Source organism: Humulus lupulus, chromosome 1 (assembly GCF_963169125.1).
Source record: "Humulus lupulus chromosome 1, drHumLupu1.1, whole genome shotgun sequence".
Lineage (NCBI taxonomy): Eukaryota > Viridiplantae > Streptophyta > Magnoliopsida > Rosales > Cannabaceae > Humulus > Humulus lupulus.
Genome location: NC_084793.1, coordinates 310,796,030 through 310,817,657, shown reverse-complemented (window position 1 = coordinate 310,817,657; position 21,628 = coordinate 310,796,030). Strand labels below are relative to the sequence as shown.

General features: G+C 40.3%; 1 protein-coding gene across 1 annotated transcript; it reads right to left on the bottom strand.

Annotated features, from left to right (window-relative positions):
* Positions 1-15,496: 15,496 nt before the first annotated feature.
* On the bottom strand, positions 15,497-17,349 carry LOC133812955 (beta-amyrin 28-monooxygenase-like). Its single transcript, XM_062246813.1, has 2 exons — positions 16,328-17,349; positions 15,497-16,238 (listed from the first exon to the last, which is right to left on the bottom strand). The coding sequence occupies exons 1-2, from the start codon at positions 17,286-17,288 to the stop codon at positions 15,733-15,735; spliced, it is 1,467 nt and encodes a 488-aa protein (XP_062102797.1). The 5' UTR covers positions 17,289-17,349; the 3' UTR covers positions 15,497-15,732.
* Positions 17,350-21,628: the final 4,279 nt, after the last annotated feature.

Genomic DNA, 21,628 nt, shown 5'->3' with positions numbered 1-21,628 from the left:
CAAAGATGGAGTCTTGGGACCGAACTGGGAAGGACCATACCAGGTCATTGAGGTCATCAAGGAAGGAACTTATAAGTTAGCTTGACTTGATGGAGGGGCAGTCCTGCGGACTTGGAACGCCATCCACTTAAAGAAATATTATCAATGATCCACTTGTAAGGCCTGGAAGGCCACTTTTTATGTATTAATAAAAAATCAAGTTTTTCTTTTTATTTGCAAGTGTAATCTTAAAGTAACTACGAAAGACCCTTTCCCAGTTACTTGGGGGGCATATGGTACCTGGATATAACCTGGTCTCCTTAACGACTTAGATGTTGATTTTTATCTATGGATCGTTGCTCTTCCTAAAGAGCTCGAGACACGGATAAGGGTTAACGCCAACTAAGTCATATCCTGGTTTTAACCGGGTCATAAAACTTAGAAGTTAACTTAAATTTATTGATCGTGGTTCTTCTTAAAGAAGCTCGAGATATGGATAAAAGTTGACACGAACTAAGTTTTCAAAATAAGCTCTTGGTTTTAACCAGGTCATAAAACTTAGAAGTTAACTTAAATTTATTGATCGTGGTTCTTCTTAAAGAAGCTCGAGATATGGATAAAAGTTGACACGAACTAAGTTTTCAAAATAAGCTCCTGGTTTTAACCAGGTCATAAAACTTAGAAGTTTAACTTAAATTTATTGATCGTGGTTCTTCTTAAAGAAGCTCGAGATATGGATAAAAGTTGACATGAACTAAGTTTTCAAAATAAGCTCCTGGTTTTAACCAGGTCATAAAACTTAGAAGCTAACTTAAATTTATTGATCGTGGTTCTTCTTAAAGAAGCTCGAGATATGGATAAAAGTTGACACGAACTAAGTTTTCAAAATAAGCTCCTGGTTTTAACCAGGTCATAAAACTTAGAAGTTTAACTTAAATTTATTGATCGTGGTACTTCTTAAAGAAGCTCGAGATATGGATAAAGGTTGACACGAACTAAGTTTTCAAAATAAGCTCCTGGTTTTAACCGGGTCATAAAACTTAGAAGTTAACTTAAATTTATTGATCGTGGTTCTTCTTAAAGAAGCTCGAGATATGGATAAAAGTTGACACGAACTAAGTTTTCAAAATAAGCTCTTGGTTTTAACCAGGTCATAAAACTTAGAAGTTAACTAAGTTTATCAAAAAAAATATATGTGTATTGTAGCCAAAAGCATGAAGAAATACATAAGTTAAAATTGCAAGGCAAATTGTCTCGAGGTAAAAACACCTCGTGCTAAGGATTACACAATAACTTCAAAATAAAAAAGAGAAGAAAAGGCGCCCTAAGCCCCGTCAGTCGGCCCCTTGGAGGTCGCGGTCTCACCCTGCTCCGCCGCGCCAGAGGCTTCCCCAGTCTCCGAGGGCGGCGCCTCTTTGTCAAGGCGGGCTTGGAACTTCACCAACAAGCGCGCCCAGAGAGTCGGCGGCATGAAAGAGAAGTCAGCCTCCGGGTTGTGGGCCCAGCAATGATAGAACAGTTCCTGCATGGACTGTTCCGAGGTGGTCCGTTCGGCTTCAAGAGCAGCCTGGGCCTCGGTCTTCGCTGCCTCGAGGTCTGTTCGCGAGGTGGCAAGGGATGCCTCAAGCTCTTGGACCTTCGAGCGGGTCCTCTCTAACTCGGCCTTCGAGGTCGCCAGCGCATCTTTCGCCGCCTGAGCCTCCTGAAGAGCGGCCTGGTGCTCAGCCCTCATCTCCTCGAGCTGAGCCCTGGTCCTGGTGATGCCTCGATGTACGGCAGCGATGCCCTGCGAGAAATGAAAGATAAATTGGCCAAGTAGAAAAATAAGGCGGTGTGTGAGGGGTAAAGCCTTAAAAGAATGGGGCAGCTTACCGTTAGGGTCATGTCCATCGAAGACTCTATTACGTGGACCGGGCTCATTGTCTCAATAGCCCGGAGCTCCTTCTCTTTGAACTTGTAGAAATGGTTGACGGCGTAGCTCGCCGACTCGTACACCGTCCCCCGGAAGGCTTCTAGGATCTTCTCTAGATCCTGGGGGTTGACCGGGATGCGTACGCCGGGGGCCACTGCAGCCGGAGTCCCGACCTCCATTCCCACGTCTTGGGTGGCTGATGGAGATCGCTGGGGAGGCGGGGGCATGGGTCCTGCTCCGGCAGCAGAAAGAATTGCCCCCTCGACCTGGGATGATGGGGCTTTTTCCTTCTCCTTTGTCGGAGATTTAGTGGAGCCCCCCGCCGTGCTCTTGGACCCTCAGAGCCTTTTCAATCTTGGCCCTGCTGGGGGATTCCCCCAGAAGTCTATGCCCCGCAGGCTATCCTCGGGCTGAGACATCTCTTTTGCCAAAAACAAAAAACATGGTTATTACAAGTTAGCAATCGGGCAGAAATAAAAGCAAAAGGTTAAAGGCAAAAAGTATGCGAATACTAAGGGAGCCCTACCCCCCGAGCTGGAAGAACCTAAGACGATTATTTCCCGAACAGGCGCAAGTTCCGGGTCCGGTTCTGACTCGGGGCTAGACTCTTCTACATACTGCCTAAGCCCCGGAGAATAGATACCCCTCTGGAGTGATGGCCATGTGCGTAAGTTGGTCCCATACTCCTAAAAAATGATCGACCTAAAAGCTAGGGTGTTATCTACTACTACGGTACCCCTAGGCCGGCTCTCTTGGTGATCCAGCACGAGCCGGTCAACACAATGGAGCAGGAGTGTGTTCAGGTCCGGGTCCCTTTGGTGATGATGGACGATCTGCCTAGGATTGAACCTAACCAGCCGGGGGTCCGCAGTGGCCCTATCTACATTCTTAAGCAAATGAGGGTTACCTTGACCGGAAGGACCCGCGGCTGCTCCGGATTGGATCCTCTCCTCGTCCATCCCTTGGGCGACCTCCAAGGCCCTCTTCCTATTCCTCACGAGCGGAACTTCAGCTGTCTCGTCCTCCTCGTCCGCGACCTCCTCCACGATGATAGGTCTGTTGGCGCGGGCTGGGGGCGGCCCTCGGGGCCTCTTCAGGTTCAGAGTCTGATTTGGGAAAATCAGTTTGCAGAACACCATCGTCTCGTCCGTCACGAGCACGCGATAGTCCTTTTCACTGGGGGGCAAGCCCGCCAGTGTTTCATATTGACCCCCGAGGGTCACAGACTTTTCGGTCCTCGCGTAGATGGCTGCAAGATTGGCTGGAATCAGAATGGAATACGGGAGGAGCTAAAATAAAATAACACTTAAAAGGCGAGCTAAGGTCAGGGTTCACTTATGAGGACGATTGAAGTAGTGGTGCTCGCAGTTCCGGAACCCAGTTGACATGAAGAACTGGTCCTTGAAGTCATTTGGATGGCTTGGTAGCTCGATGACCGCCGCCGTATTAGGAAAACGGGTTAAATAGTAGAACCCGTCGCCACGTCCCCGCTGGTCCGGGCTGGCTTTTAAGCAAAAGAAGTATAAAATATCCGCAGGAGTGGGGACCTCCCACTCCTGCTTCTTGAATAAGTACCTCAACCCTGCCAGCAGAAGGTAGGAGTTGGGGGGAAGCTGAAATGGGGCCAACCCCACATAGTTCAGGAAATCAGCGAAATACTGATCCAGGGGAAGGAAGGCCCCTGCCTTGAAGTGTTCACCGCTCCAGGCCGCGAACGATTCGTCGAGTGGCGTGCAGCTCCGCTCGCCCTCCGCAGCAGGTCGGGCAATTACGAAGGCTTTCCCCAGTGGAATGTTGTGGGTGAGGAAGAGTTTGTTGATCTTCGCCTGATCGGTTATCTTTGAGACGATTCTCTCCGCCTCAAAAAATGCGTCAGGGGCCACCTCGACCTCCTTCTCCACGGCCGGCCCAAAGTGGGGGATCGGCGAGCTGGGCATCACCGCCTTTCCCTTCTCCTGCCGGGAGGCTGAGCTTCCAACGTTCTTCTGAGGGAGGTTCTTTTTTGGAGCCATCTGGTCGCCTAGTGAACACAAGAAAACATTTTAGAAAAGGCGACCCAAGCAGGAGGAAGAATAATTATTATTTGCACGAGTTGAGGTAAGCCCAGCTCGTGGAAGATGGAACCACGCGGCTCAGTGAACACGCGCGTATACTCCCAACAGATCCCAGATTACTCAGAATTCGCGTGTCAGGGGGGTTCAGAGTAAAATTTGCCTTGGGAGGAAAGTTTCAGTAGGCAGGAATTGCAAAACCGCCCATGAGGCGTGCTCCCTAAGCTACCCGGTTTTGCACTCAAAATTCCCAAAACTCCTACCCAGAAATTGTTCCAGAAAAAGCATCCTGAAACCCATGCTCTAAGGCGATTTCCTACAACAAGTATGTCCTAACCTAAAAAGGGCTGTCACCCTCCATATCCGCGCAACCCAGAAAACCCTTGCATGCGGCTACAGTAAATTTTTTTACCTAAGCTACAGTAGCATGTTTTCAAAGTAAACAGGGTCAGGACACTTACAATGTATGGCTGGAAGGTAGACGAGAGTGTTGCGCTGGTAGGAGCTTCGTCGGTGTAGTAGCTTCCGAAGCTTCGGAGAAACTCGTGCGCCTAAGCTTCTTGAACGATGAAAATGGCAGCAACAGAGTCGAGGGTTTTGTTCTTTTGAAAGTTAGAGGGAAGAAGAAAAGAGATTTGGGAAATTTTGAATGAAGGGGTGGCCCGTGCGTAGGGTGGCCACCCCCTTTTTATATACGTGAAGAATCACGTGTAGAAGGCTCTTGGATGACCCTAGTGAGGGATCCGAGGCCCTCCACTCGAAATACGGAACGACGGCTGGGCATAGACTAGGCCATTAAATGCGGTTCTCGTGAAACGTACTGTCACCACCCACGACGTTCCACGTATCAGACGCCTGCACAAAAAGTGGAATGTGAAAGGTTGTGGGGAAGTCTAAAATCCCCTACTGTGGTCTTCTATATATGACGTCATATACCACGAGCAGGAGCTTGGGGGGCAGATGTACGCCCTGGTTTTCCCACCGGCTAATTAGCAGGTCGAGTCTCGGACTAATAATGGTTAGTCCGTAAATTTCCCCAGGCCGGAGCTACTGTTTTCGAAGTCGTACTCTATTAGCTCGAGGTATCCTCAAGGACTCACCAAGGTTGCCCAAGACTGGGGGAAGGAGTCTGAAGGCCGAAGGTCGGGTCAGGGGAGAAGCTCGTGATACGAGCTGCTCCTGGATCTCTGACCCTTTGTAAAGTCAACACACGCAAGATAAACGTGCCTATATCTGACATCACGTGTCCGATATCTCCCTGACTTTTCAGACACGCAGCAGGAACGTGCGCATTCAGATACCCACGGCTGGGTTGGGCCGTGCGGCCCATTATCTTTTTACCTATCGATTTGACCATAATTATGTGTCAGGTTTAGGAATTAATCATGAATGTCACAGAGTTGATATGAAAAATAAGAAGGTCACGGGATGACCTCCTTACCAACTTCCAGGTGCCTTCTCCTATAAATATGGAGACCCTGGGAGTTGATAAGGGTTGGAACAAATAGTCTCTGGAGAGATATACTTTGTAACCAAATACTCAGAATATATCAATAATATTGACTAGTGGAGTAGAAGGATTTTAACCTTTGAACCACTTAAAAACGTGTCTTGAGTCACCAAGTTCATCCTCTAAGATTTCATATCTGTGACGGTTCTACTTTCAGCACTAATCCCTTTCTCTTCTTTTCTTAATTACTTGTTGGTGAAGAACCGCGTCAACAGTCTATTACAAGAAAATATTTACAACAGGCCGATCTAAGTGGCAAAACAGGGTTTAACCCTAGTTCCTCTTTTAACCCTCGGTCGTGACAGTTGAGTAGCCGCATATGTACACATCATCACCTAAGCTCTCCAACTCAAGGATGGTCCAGCTTTCGTTTGCCTTTACCTGCACCACATAGCTCCCGTGAGCCAAAGCCCAGCAAGAAAACTTAATATGCTCATGATCAGTAATAACATGTCATCAAATTATAAGGCACACACCTAGCAAATATAGCCCTATTCAAGCAGGCAAACAAATCCACGTAATGATGGGTATCTAGGATAAGGAATCCTACCCTCCTGAATGGATGACTATCAAGCCAATCCAAATCAGATAAATGATTTAACACTGGTTGTTTCGGTAACCATACGGGACTTATAGCCCTAAATAGAAGAATGACAGTTGTGATAGTCACTAAGGTGGGTTCCGTTCCCTTTAGCCATGTGACGATAGGGTCACCGGGGCTTAATAGATAAGTGATCATTTCACTAGCTTGAACAAGATAGGTGCTCGGTGAACTAGTCACCAATATAACCTATCGCATGACCATAGAGTCATAACTGTGGGATTCCGCTCCCTAGCCATCTGACAAACCATCACCTAGGCCTTTGGCCCTGGCTCTGAGTAACTAGCCTAGACTAGTCAAGCGCTTATAATTTTCATCGACCTTGGGGTCGGTCCAGCATCAATGCTCCCAGAGTCATTCAACACTAATATTGATTAGATCTAATCTTTTATCGGCCCTGCGTTCATGACGCTTATGCCATTCTCGACTCTTAGGTCAGTGATACGCGACCAGTGCCGACTCTGACTAGTCAGTGCCATACACAAGTAAGCAATACTACCAAACATATATCATATGTAGGGCTGGAAATTCGTGTAAACGTGTCAGATTTGTGTCGACATGATTATGACACGACACGATTAAGGTAAACACGAACACGACACGATTATATAACGTGTCAAAAATACGAACACGAACACGACACGATTATTAAACGGGTCAACACGACACGACACGAACACGATAACATGATTATGACACGATTAACCATAACTATATGAAAAAAATCATAAAACCTATGCAAATTATTCGTGTTATCATGTCTGACACGACACGATTATTAAATGGGTCAACACGAACACGACACGATTATTAAACGTGTCAAAAACTCAAACTCAAACACGAACACGACACGATTATTAAATGTGTCGTGTTCGTGTTTACCTTAATCGTGTCGTGTCACCGTGTCGTGACCCAAATTCCCACCCCTAATCATATGTCAAATATCTGAATACATGACATTCAACATGCTTACTTAACAATTGCTAGCACAATTAGGATCATGCATAAACACAGAGACTCAAGCTCTGACCAATCTTATATTCAATATTCACGGCATGTCCTAATCACATGTTTCTCATGCATCACATTTAGACATCCAACATGCATCAAGAATAACCATGCATGTTACATTTACACAGGGTGCAGTTTTCTTACCTCTGGTTCGAGCGAGAATTAGTACAAGAACGATCGATCCTTTAATCCTTTAACGGTCACCTAGTCATAACCAAATACAATCTCCGATTAATGAAAATCAACAATAATAGGGTCTTGATCTAAACCCTACTCTCGGGACCTCGAAATGTACCCACACGGTGAGTAGATTCGATCTCGGGCCTTAAGGATTGAAACCCCGAACCAAAAACCCTTAAAAATACTTAAAACGGGGTTCTGAAGAAACAGGGTAGTGCTACAGCGCTACCCTCCTAGCGCCCCAGCGCTCTTCACAGACCCAACACCGCCCCAGCACCCCTTCAGGTAGCGCTGTAGCGTTACCTTCAGCCAGAAAATGCCCAGAAACCTCTTCCTTCGATTCCACCATTTCCAACCCAAACCAAAAGCTTCCAAACATCAAATTAAGTCCCAAATGAACCCAAATACCACCTCCACATGTCCTAGGCACCACAACCCCAAGAACCCTAGCCAAAACTCCAATCAATTCCCAACTTTCCAACTCAAAAACCAGTTGAAACTTAACTAAGAAAATAGAGCAAAAACAAGAGTTCTAATGGCTAAAAACTCACCTCAATCTCAGCAATACACCCTCTTAAATGGTGGAGCATAACCCTAGCTTATCACAGCTTGGTTCCTTGGCTTGGTTCCTCAAAAAGAGCTTGAAAATTCAAAGAGAAATGGGGGAGAAATGATGTACGAGAGAAGGTGATTTTGGTGCTCTGTTTTGAGAAGGTTTCTACAGCTTTCTAAGCTTAAATGGCTGAAACAAATCCTTTAGGGTGAAAAGACCTAAATGCCCTTAAGTCTAAAATAAAACCTTAACAGCCACCAAGGGCAAAATCGTCATTTCGCACCTACTTTGTTAATCATAATTAACACCTTCCAATTCTCGCTATTCTCAAATACCAATAAATCATATCCCATTACCCTTTAATTCCCGGTAATGTTCTAACCATTAAAATCACCTCGAGACTCACCCCGAGCATCGAACTTAATCCCGTTATGACCAGACCGAACACTTGCATTTCATGATCGTCTCATGCCAAAAGGCTCGAAAAAATCCACATATAATGTGATAGCATTCATAACTCACCCACATGCACGAAAATACATAATCACGCCCGCAACAGGCCAAATTACCAAAATGCCCTTATAATTATAAATACACCCATATGCATGCATTTATAATCATATTATAATATAATTCACATAAATATGCATATAACCATTTAATATCGTAATAAATCAATTATGGACATCCCGACCTCCTAATCAAGGTCCTAAACCTTATTAGGGATTTTGGGGCTGTTTAACGCCCAAATCGTGACAACCACTAAGCGGTGGTTGTAGTATAATCGGGCGGTCGATCCACAAGGAGGTAGCCTATACTCAAAAGATTAGTAGAAAATAACACAAAAATTAGTAACAATAAATGAATAAAAAGATGGAAATGAAAAGAGGTTTGAGATTTTGGTATTGTATTTTTGATAAAGTGATGAAATGAGATAAGTGAAATAAAGGTAAGATGTAATCAAGAGTTTGAGAAAATGAAAGGTTTCAAGAATCATCCATATGCTTGTTTAGTTACTTGGTTACTTGATTTACAAAAATACACAAATAAATAGTTCACATCCCAACATTTACTTGCTAGTCTGACCTAGTTGGATGTGTGTGTGCAATGGTGGAACACTACCGTGCATCACCCTTTTACTAGGAGGGAACCTCACTCAAGGTAACACTATTAACCATAGCTGAGTTTGTATCACTCATAAGTGAATTTGAAGCAATACAAAAATGAACAAAACAACATGTCAACAGGCCTACGCTCATCTGTTGAACGAAAAAATAATAATAAAAAAAAATAAAGATAAAAAAAAATATAATAATATGTTATTAAATATATTATTATAAGAAAAGGTGGTTCAGTCAAATTAGTGGAGAGGAGTATCTCCACTTTTCTCTCCACTTTCCCACATTCCACTCTCACCACTCTTCACATAACGTAAAATAAAGTTTATAAAATGGGAAATAAATCAGACAGAAGGGGGAGGAGAAAGGAAGAAGAGAAAAACTCTGCCAAAACTGTGTGAGAGATTACGATAAAAAAAAAAAAAAACAAGAGAGAAATTAAGGAAGAAATACAGAAAGTTAAGATTTTCATCTTCAAGGATTTCTACAAAGTGAGTACTAAAGTTTGTCCCTATTTTCTTCTTGGTATTCCAAACATCTTTTATTTCTCAGTGATTTTCTTATTTTGTCTTTGGTCCACTTTGACCTAGGCTTTATAAGTCACAAAAGGTCTTTAAAAGTGAGATATAACCAAAGGGAAAAGGGGGAAAATCTGATTTTTTTCCATGTTGTTATGTTATTCAAATCTCTCCTAAAATTATAATTGATTTTTATGTTGTTCATTGTCCACTTTGACTTAGGCTTTGCCAACAAAAAATCTCCAAAAGTAAGATATAGCCATGAAAAGCATGATAAATTATAAAATTCATATCTGGTTATGTTGTCAAAATTTTCTTAAAAAAAATAAATTTTGCTAAACATTAAAATCAAGAAAACGAGTGTAGAAAATTTAGATAACCAAAATAGTTATTGATCAAATTTCTCTACTCATCAGGCAGTCAAAAAAAAAAAAAAAAGGAATTATATATGTATGCCAAAGCAATATTTTGATACCCAGAAACTTCAGTGAAAGCATATTTATGTTTACAAAGCAAAGCTTAATTTCATGCTAAGTTAACATAATGATGTTAATGATTTAATGACTGCATAAAATCCTTTTTTTTCACTAAACATATAAAAGTCTTTGTATGCATACATGTATTTAGCAGAGGAATGACGTGAGCAAAAAAAAAGGGTCATGAGATGCTACCACAAAGCTAAATATAAATGCTTAAAAATTCGTTTTGAGAAACCCAATTGTTCTCGGGATCTTCAACTTTTACTATATGTTTATATGCATATGCATATGTACATATATATATATATATGTTTGTAAAAATGATCACAAAATTCTGTGTAGAAATTCTTCTTTGACTTTTTACACACACTCATTTATAATTAGGCCCAGCCACACATATACATAAAGAGACGTAGGCATATATGCATATGTACATATATATATAAAAAAAAATAATCAAATATATATGTGATGATATATAAAGAGACGTGAAGGTTAGTAAAATTATGGAAATGTGATTTTTGGTCCCAGTCAAAAGAAAAAAAAATAGAATATGGACTGTGGTGCTGGGTTACTAAATCAGTTTGCTCATATATATATATATATATATATACTCAGGGAAAAAAAAAAGTATACGAATATATATATATATTAAGACAAAAAGACAGTATATATATATATACTAGATACAATTAACTTGCATTTACTTAGTTTTATTTATAGAATTTATTAATTATTTTTATTAAATTTATATTAATGTCATATAAATTTTAAATAAATATCTTATTTTAATTAAATAATTTATTTATTTTTGTTTAAATTTATATTTGTTCTGGTTTTTGAATTTAGGAGTGACAACAAGAGATTATATATTATATGTTTAATATAATATTAAATATTATACGTAGATTTTAAATTTAAATTTTTTGCTAGTTTTTTTAAAAAGTAATTTGTTGCTAATTGACAGTATATTATATTATATTTTTAATATGATATTATTCTATTACGTGAGTTTAAGTTTAATTAAATTTTATTTAAGTTATAAAACGTATGATTTTATAATTTTTAAATAATTATCATTGCAAAATATCTCAAAAATATCTTATTTTAATTTTTCTAATTATTTATTTTATTTTACTTAAGTTTAAGTGTAACGCCCTGGTTACCCCAGAACAGTTACGGTGAACCGGAAATTTGACCCGCTACCCGAGTCCTTTGGTTAAAAACGTGATCTAAGTGTTATTATCAGGTTAAGGTAGAAAACCAGCAAAAAGGGAATGGTACTTTTCGTTAAGTAAATAAACTGCTCATGAGCCTTTCAAAATATTTACAAGTAGTTCATAATACAAAAGAGTCACTACAGTTCCAATATTTACAAACTCCGCCGGCCTAAGCGGCAAAAATAGGGTAAACCCCTAGTCCCTCTGAGAACTCCTTGACCGTGGCGGTCAAGCGGCCCTGTATGTACAACACATCGCCCAAGCTCTCCACTCAGGGTTGGCCAAGTTTTTCCTTCCCTTTACCAGCATCACATAGCACCCATGAGCCAAGGCCCAGCAAGAAAACATAATGAAACATGATGTAATAACAACAACGATCATAATAACTATTCAGGACTATCAGTCCAACAAGTAGGTGACATTAGCCAAAAGTCACAATAATAAGCATCGCTCCTTCTAGCCATGTGACGATAGGGTCACCAGGGCTTAACTGATAGGTAATTTCTTTCATAAGCATGTTCAGGACAGGTGCATGGTGATTGGTCACCAACATAACCTTCCTCACGACTCTAGGGTCGAAACTATGGACAACGTCCCTTAGCCACGTGACAAACGGTCACCGGGGTCATATACCTTGGCTATAGTCATCTGGTCGTAGACCAGGCAAGCGCTTATAAGTTCATCGACCTTAGGGCCGGTCCCGCATTAATGACATAGAGCCATTCAATGCGTGATCATCGACTTTAGAGTCGGTCCCTGACTAGTCAGTGTCTCAAGCAGGTAATCAGTATTCATTAGCATTTAATATGCAATCCACGTTCACATATATCAACCAACATGCCTCAATATCAAACCATGCATGTCGTATACCTGTACAGGGTGCAACTGTATCTGTACACTGTTTTCTTACCTCAAGTTCGAGCGAGAAGTATGATAAAGACGACCCCTGAGAACGATCGGTCTTATAGTTCCTTAGCGGTTACCTAATCACAACCAATTATAACCTCCATTAATGAGAATCCACAATAATAGGGTCTTAACCTAAGCACCACCCTCGGGACCTCGAAACATGCCCACACGGTGAGTAGAATCGATCCCGGGCCTTAAGGATTGAAACCCCAAGTCAAAAACCCTTAAAAACACTCAAAACGGGGTTTGGAAGGAACAGGGTAGCGCTACAGCGCTCAACCCCTAGCGCCACAGCGCTCTACTCAGAACCTCCCAAAGGCCAAAAACCCTCCTGAGGAGCGCTATAGCGCCCTAGGGTGGGCGCTGTAGCGCTACCTCCAGCCCAAAACACCCCTGAACCGACCTTCTTCATCTCCTTCGTTTCTAACTCGATCTCCAAGCTTCCAAAGCCTATTATTGATGCCAAATGAACCCAAAAACCATCTCAACACATCCCAAACATCACAAGCATGGGAACCCTAGCCAAAACTCCCAACAAAACTCATGAATTCACCCTAAACATTTCAGCTGCAAAACAAAACCAAAACAGAGCAAACCAGAGAAACTATGGTTAGAAACTTACCCAAAGCTTGGCTTGTGATGGTCTTCAATGGTGGAACGCACTCCCAAACTTCCAAGGCTTGCTTCCCAAGCTAGAATCCTCAAAGTTGGCTCAAAAACCACAAAGAATAGTGAGAAAAAGGAGGTACGGGAGAACTCTAAAACATACTCTATTTTCCTTCACTATTTTCTTCAGCAAGAGTGTTATATCTATCCTAGGGGTGAAATGTCCATTTTACCCCTAGGTCAATTAATGGTTTCTAAAGACTCCCAAGGGCATTTTTGGTACTTTCCTCCAAACTTGTTAATCATAATTAACGCTCTCAAATTCCCGCTATTCTCAAAAATCATAAACACCATTAACTCACCTCCCGTTACCCTTTATCTCCCGGTAACGCTCTAACCATCAAAACCTCCCCGAGACTCAACCCAAGTCCCGACCCTTAATCCCGTTGTGACTAAACCGCTAATCAATAATCTACGATCGTCTCATGTCGAATAGCTCGAGCAAACCCACATCATAATGTGGTCTCAACACATAACATCGATATGCATACAAGTAACATTATATTATAATATAATTCTCATAAATATGCATAAACACATTTAATAGCGTAATTAAGCAATTATGGCCCTCCCGGCCTACAAATCCAGCCGCTAAACCACAATAGGGAATCCGGGGCATTACATTAAGTATTTACAAACTACCGTTAAATATAATAATATTCTGTTAAATATGAGAATATTCCGTTAAAGTTAACATTAAAAAAATAAAAAACCGTTAAAACCAAGAATTTCCGTTATCTACACACTTATTATATAAAAGATATGCGTGTGTCTTGTTATATATAAACGAAAAAGTAAAGAAAATAAAAAGAGAGTGGGTCTTACGATGAGAAAGAAAACGAATGTATGTGCTCTGTCCAAAAATGGCAGTGCTAGCTTCTTTTTTATTAAATCTTTAAGTGGACTCAAATATATAATTAATAATCAAATAATATATAATAAAAATATCTTGAATTTGAAATCAAATTTAAATTCAAATTTTAAGATATTTATATTGTTTGATAAATTTAAAACATAAAACAGTCAGATTTTATCTCAAAATTTTAAATTCAAATTTAAAAAATTCGAATTAAAATTCGAATTTAAAATAATGATATTATCTGATATAAAATTTTAGATTATTCCCCACAAATTTTAGAATAATCAATTAAAATATTTGTCAAATAATCTCTTTATATATAAATAAATTATTAAAAATATATATAAAGAGATTTCAAGACATAAAATTGTCACAAAAATGATAAAATTCTAAAACCATGCGAAATGGTATAAAATTTCCAAATCCCAAATGAGCTTATCAAAATCAATTAAAAATGATGAAATATCATTCCAAAATTTCAAAGAGGTCATTAACTTCACAAAATCTCAAAAATTGTAATTTTACCTCAAAATTAAAAGTGCACTAAAATTTAAAAGCCATAATAAATGGTATCTAAAAAATGGGTCATTCACCTCTTAATTATTAAAGCATTATAAAATCTTTGAAAATCAGGGAACTACGTTAGACTTGATTCCTAAAAAGGGATACGTAGGCAACTTAGTTGCTAAGACTAAGTGCAGTCGCCGATACCGCAAAATGGTATAAAAACACAAATCTCAAAATTCCATAAAAGGTCATCCACCTATGAATTTTTTCCAAATTTTCAAATGGCAAATAATTCCTGAAAATGGTCATATACCGGAATTCTTATATACAAATTCTAAAATATCTCAATCCGAACTACAAGTGGCTTGATCCTTCACAAAGAAGGTATGTAGGCAACTCAGTTAGCCAAAATTACTGAGTTCAGCTGCAATTCCAAATTCATCCAAGTTCTCCCTAAATTATTTCAAACTATTTAATATCATTGTAATTGGAATCAGAGGGTATTTCCTTTAAATAAAATGATTGTAATTAAGAGGTTATTCTTATAATCTCGGATGGGTCGAACTTAAATAAATAAAATCTTATGCTATAAATTTGGCATAGGTGAAATTGTGTTTCGCATTTATTTTTTTTATTTTCTAAATATGAAATTTTTGCTTAACATCCTCAAATATCAAACCATCTCTACTGGTAGGAGTGATTTTCTGCCGCTACATACTACTTCCAAGCATTGGGATTTTGATAGTTAGAGGAGCAAACCATCTTGGATTTCTGCCATCAGAGCCCTTGTTCCTCTACCTCTTAATGCTCCAATTCACACTTCCTCCGGCCATGAATATTGGTAAGTAATTGTCATTTTCTTAAGAGAAAGAATCATGGTATGGTAGTGTGTGTGTGTGTTGACAAGTACAAGTGCAGGTACCATGACACAACTGTTCAACGTTGGGCAAGAAGAGTGCTCAGTGCTCTTCCTATGGACCTACTTGGTAGCAGCTCCAGCACTCGCCATTTGGTCCACCATTTTCATCTGGATTTTGTCTTCAAATAATGTACAATAGCAGAAGTTATGAGAGTACGTTTCTATATCATATCTGGCTGTTGTTGTAATAAACAAGCTCACTCAAGAAGAGTTGAATCAAAAAGAAAAAAAAAAATCACATTGATCAAGTTGCATCTAAATGTACCAAGTTAATAATAACACATTCATATAGCTCCACAAGTCAAATTAATGATAACAACTCATTTATGACTAAGAGACAAAATTAGATATGAGACCTTGGGAAACTGATATTTCATGACTGCAAAAATGCACAATGAAGAGGAAATAAAGCTCCAAAATATGACTAAATTGTCAATAACCACTATAATATCTTAGTAAACTTTCTCAAGTAAAAATGGGTACTTCCATACAAGCCACCCAAAATAAGGAAAGCCACGGTGCCATTATAGTAAAATTACAAAGACAAATACACATTACATGAGGTAAAGTCAGGTACAAATTACAAAGATAATAATATACGAGTGTTGTTATTTAGCAACTTAAGTTGTCGAATACTACTTGCTTAGTTAGCCATGCTCATGATATTTATTAAGGGAAAAAAGGCATAGCAAAGTGAAAGGTAGTGGTGTCCATGCATGGATGGATGGAAGATGATGTGATTAATCGATCAGTGCATGGTGGTGGGGAATGAGGCGGATGGGAAGGCCATTGGCGGGGATGGGCAAGGTATCGACGACGGTGTCCTCGTCGGGAACGATCTTCTCCCACCTGTAGCGCGTGACCAAGTGGTGTATGAACACCAGGATCACTAGCCGCGCATACTCTTTCCCCGGGCAAATCCTGGGTCCACCTCCGAACGGCACGAACGTATACGGTGCAGGGCCATTCCCCTCGAACCGGGTGGGGTCAAACTTGTCCGGTTGGGGGAAGTAGTCAGGGTTCTTGTGGGTGGAGCTGGCGCTCCAGTACAGCTTCCACCCCTTTGGAATGGTGTAGCCGTTGAACACGAAGTCGTCCAGGGCTTCACGGAAAGTCCCCGGCAACGTAGGAGCCACTCGGAGCACTTCCTGTGCCACATTCCATGAGTACTTCATCTTCTGCAACTCATCCCAGTTCAACAGCTCTCCTGCGCCTCTCCTCTTTGCCTTTTTTATCTCCATTTGTTCTGTTGGATCACCAATTAATATCATCATAACACACACATATATATATATAAGTAATACTGTTTGATTATATTACACTATATTAATTAACCTGTGTAGACGGCCTCGTACACATGGGGAAGCTCGGCCAAATACTTGACAATAATGGTACAGACGGAACTGGTGGTTTCGTAGCCGCCGATGATGAGTCCGATAATCTTGCTAGCAATGTCCAGGTCGGTCATGCATTGGCCATCGTCGGTGCAGGTGACAAGCATGTGGGACAAGATGTCCTGCGAGGAGCTGGCCTTGCCCTCCGCCAACTCAACCTTTCTCTGCTTGATTATCTTAACAAGCTCTTTCCTGAGGTAAGAAGACGCCTTAAGGGCGCGGTGGAAGGTGGTCCCTGGGAGGTTGATGGGGATGGAGAACAATCCGGAGGACAATAGCTTGAGGGGATCCTCAAACTTACGTATCTCCTTGGGGTCGTCGAGGCTGAGGAACACCCTGGCAGCTATCCAGAAGGTTAATTGTTTGGCCAGAGAGAAGGCAACAACTTCGCCACCGCTACTTTCCAAGTTGTCGGCGAAGTGGCGCTGGACTACGGTGTCCATGATGCCGATGTAGCCTCGGAGAGCGTCGGGCATCATGAACGGATGGACGATCTTGCGGACCTTCTTGGCCTCCTGAGATGCGGTGGCCTGCTCAGTGGTACTGGGGAAGAGTTTCTCGATGGAGCTTGGCCACCAAGCAGTGACAAGCTTGTTCTCATTAGAGAATAGGAACTTATTGCCTGTGGGGCCACAGAAAACAGCAACCGGCTCTCCGAGGAGTGAGGTCTTGAAGATGTTGGAGCAGAAGTTGGCCATGCGGTCGAAGATGAACTTTTCAGGATGGCCTTTCCATCCGGTGGAGAGGAACTCCATGGTCTCACCGAATATTGGGTATCCAATTTTGCCTGGCGGCAGGTTGCCGACGAAGGGAGATGTGTGCTTGTAGAATAATACAAACATGGCCATGAAAACTAATGCCATGAATCCTTGCAATAGGGAGACCAATACCAAGTGCTCCATACTAATAATTAACAATTTATTTGATGATGATATACCTCTCTTTCTCACTCTCACTCTCTTGGTTATAGTAAGAGATATATTGTGGGATATATTTATAGGCAAATAAACCAAGTACGTGCACAAATTAAACTTCCATTTATGAGTTGGTAATAGGTCTCAAAAGTCATCTCTAGTTTTGGATCCTTCTAGTTCTACCACTGGCCAACCACCTATAATATATTATTAATTGAATGGATATGAACAATGCTTTTACTTAATAAGGAAATTTGAGTTTTAGTGGATACTCATAATTAAAAAAATATGCCACCCCCTATAATGTGTGATTAATTTGATCTACCTAATTAGAAGTAATGGGGTCCCATGCCACTAAAAAATAGTTGACTAAAATCTATATTATTAGGGACCTTTACTTATTTTTTTGAAGTCATTTTGTACTTTGACATAGTTTTTGATAATTTTTTACAAAATAACATCTAATACTTTAAACAATTGGTTAAAATTTATTAGGCATAGGTCATATTTACCAATTACTCATATTTATTATGACTTTTGTGTATATCTAGCATTACTATATAATATAATCTATCACTCTCTTACTTATTTCTCTATCCTTCAACCGTTATCCTAAATTAGTCACATTACCGCTCTACAATAAATAGATGGCATTTACTGCTTTGTTTTTCATTCTATTACTTATCATTCAATTATTTACAGATTCAATTGTTGAAATTATCTCTTCTAATTCTTTTTTTCCTTATTATTTCCATTGTCAATACCTACTATCTCGATTCTCTAATTGTAAAATTCACAAGCTACAATAATATTAATAGTTATTATCAGTTATGAATAAGATTATCTTCAACGTACGATCAAAATATAGTGCTAAATTTGACACAAAAAATGAATAATTGTGCTCCAATGGACAATAGTGTTTTAAGATACAAATTAGTATTGTTGATGCCCTGGTTTTTGCTAACTACAATTTAGAGAGATTTAGAAGCTAAGAACAAAGGCAAACAACAAGATTTTTACATGGTTCAACCTTTAAAAAGACCTAGTCTACGAATTAGTGTTATTGACTTAAGAACTTACAATGCTCAAGTTCTCTTCGAGTTTGCAATTTAGTAGTGTTTTGGTTTTCTTTTACAATGAGACACCAGCCCTATTTATAGGCGGCTTGAGACATTTAACGCTCGTTAATCAGAGCTAATTACAATATTTCTTAACGTCCGGTGTACGAACATAGTATGGGGAAATAGCGAACAGTGTCAGGCAGTGCATTGCCACTTCCCAAGTGCGATTATGTTACTATGCATATCTTCTTTGTTGGTTGTACAAAGGAGACAACCACTTTCCCATGCAACTATCACATTTGTCAGAGGTAGGTAGGCACGCATGCCTTGTGACTTCCTCGACAAGTAATGGAGATTCTCGAGTGCTGGTGTTCTTAGCAACGATTGGAATTTTTCTTTTTGAGCTACCTCTTCGAGCTGAAGGTTCTCAAGCCTCGAGAAAGCGATTAGACACCTCCAGTGTGTCAAATCCCAATAAGTGCCATTGACGTTCATGGAAAAATTTGACACTTCATTAGAGATGTTTAATATTACCTATTAGCCTAACTCATTTTTTCCACACAAATAAGTTAAGTCCATTCCCTACACATGGCATATTGGTACATATGCTAAAACTATGCACAACACAACACTTGCCACTAAGTCATCTTGCAATAAAAACTTTTCTTACTCATCACGCCTATCTACCCTAATTAACATTAAAAATTTGTGCTGAAAATACGTTAATTTTTGGTGGTCTTCGATCTCTTACCTCCAGCCCTCTTATTTTTATCTAATTCAAGACCACTCTTACATCACACATGCATTTTGCATAAAAAAAAAAAACTCAAAAATGTATAATAGCACAAGCTCACGCACTGCAAGTTCAATCGAAAACCAAAAAAATTAAATTGATCCAATTACACCAAACTGTACAATTTTTCTATGCTCATTGGGAGTTGCACATTCATTAGCTCCACAGCTCAAACAACACACACTGCTTCTTATATATCCAAAATCAATAATAACTCATCTAAGAGACAAAATTTCAAAAATAAAAATCAGATCAGAAGGCTAAGCTGTAATTTTGGTCTATTGGGTTGGGGTTCCACAACCTCCAAGTGAATATTAACAGCCCGCAGAACGCTGAATGAAAGGCTACCATCCATATTTTTTATCTCCTGCTCCTGCTCATCTACAAACCACTCTCCTCCTCCCTTCTCACTTTTCTGGGTCAAGTATACAGGCCCTTCGATGCCATACCTGCGCCCGACAAACAAACAAACAAAAAATCATCCTGAAAATCGTCAATTTAACAAACCAAATACAAAACTTATAGCTGTGACAACAACATACTTGGGAACGAATACGATGAATCCATTGGCTCTTATCTTCACTATTCTCGCCTCTGTGTCTGTGGGCCTGTGCGCGTCACCAAATATCATTACACACCGATCATGTGAGCAACACAGACATGAAAATAGTTTGAGGAGGTGAGAAAGATATAGCATGGTACATACCGTTTTCTGAAGAAAATGACAGTGTGAAGCTCTATTGAGGCCCGACTTGCCATCTGAGCATTTCTGTGCCGATAATTTAAATCTGAAGGAAATTTAAGAGAAGCAAAGCCATCTTTAAGCTCAATATACATAGCAGACAGATTAAGAAAATCGACTATCTGGGGTAATATTAAAATAAATGATATGTCGCAACAAAAAGTTCAGTGCAAGATTGTCCATACTGTCAGAAATACTAGTTAGTTGCGGTCTGTCTTGGACTACTGTGGGAAGCTTGTATATCCCAAGCGAGGCAGCAAGCAGCCTGTGCACTATAACATTTGCAAGAAAGGAATGTTTTACGTTCAAAGTGCAAACAATTATGCGCTCGTGATCAAGCTCAGCGCAGAAAATGGTATGACATTAGAATTGTTACTAACCTGCATATCTTCTGATAGGAGATGTAAAATGAGTATATAGAGGTGATGCAAGCCCGTAATGAACATATTCTGGAGGGCTAAGATCTCCACTACAGAAATATACCGCCTACATTTAATAATCCAGGGGAAGCAATATAGTTAGTTAGTTAGCAAAATAGTGGGGATGAATTTTGAAGGTTATTTCTGAATCAACTATTATATACTTGTGTCATGCATCTGGTAGCAAGTATGCGAATTAGCTTGTTAAAATATGGATCATTGCCCTGAAAAACATTTTAAGTATTTAGTTAAAAGCTTAAAATATAGTGTACAAGTGTGTGAATATGGTGGGAGGAATTATTGCATATGGAGATAAGACTTGCCACAGCAGCCACAGCAGAATCAAGAGAATCGGCCAGCGCTTTTGAGGATGAAACATCCAAGTTGAGTCCAACAGCAGCAGCCGTACGCATCAAAGGTTCAAGCATCTCTCTTGTTGGAGTAGGATGCCGCCTACACACGCTTAACCAATGCCAGCAAAGAACATATAAGATAATGAAATAAAAAGTTACGCCAGCATGTCACAAATACCAATGTGCACAAGTAAAGCAAGGCCAACTCCGGCAACACAATTTGGAAGAAAATTGTTAGGCCCGACTACCTGCAATTCTGGAATTAATCCAATAAAACAGTACCAAAACAGAAAGAACAGAACAAATAACCCAAGCTGATCAAGAAGCTGTGAAATGTATATTAATCAGCCAAATTGATACAGATTCCACAGGGATTCGAGAGCCTGGGACTCTCCAGTAGTAATTAGGAAAAGTTAGTACATGCATAACATTCTCTTTCCTCCTCACTCCATATATTCAGCTACTCCTCATTATTATCTACAATTACTAAACAGGCCCTTCCTATAGACCGAACTACCCCTGGTGCGTGGACTTGGTTCTCCTAGCATAAGTGAACCGAATAGGAGGCCTAACATTACCCCCCCCCCCCTATATCTTGAACCTTGTCCTCAAGATTAAAAGACGGAAATTGATGGCGAATGGTCTCAAACTTCTCCCAAGTGGCTTCAAACAGCGGTAAGTCTTTCCACTGGATTAACACTTCGAGTTGCTGGTTGGGGTCGTCCTTGGCATGACGGACATTGAGGAGCGCTTCAGGTTCAACAATCAGCTCCAAATCAGCAGTCAATGTTGGAGGGAAAGTGGGCGAAGAGTGTGACGCCCCGACAGCAGTGCGGAGCTGAGACACATGGAAAATAGGGTGGATGGCTGAAGTAGCGGGCAGGTCCAAGTGATACGCTATTGCCCCAATCCGAGACAGCACCTTAAAGGGACCATAAAAACGTGCAGCCAGTTTTTCAT

What these genes read in the sequence shown, in the direction of transcription:
- LOC133812955 (XM_062246813.1), bottom strand. Translation starts at nt 17,288, where the DNA reads ATGGAGCACTTGGTATTGGTCTCCCTATTGCAAGGATTCATGGCATTA. An exon ending in GTACGAGGCCGTCTACACAG is followed by an intron (nt 16,239 to 16,327) that starts GTTAATTAATAT and finishes GTGATCCAACAG; the next exon opens with AACAAATGGAGATAAAAAAG.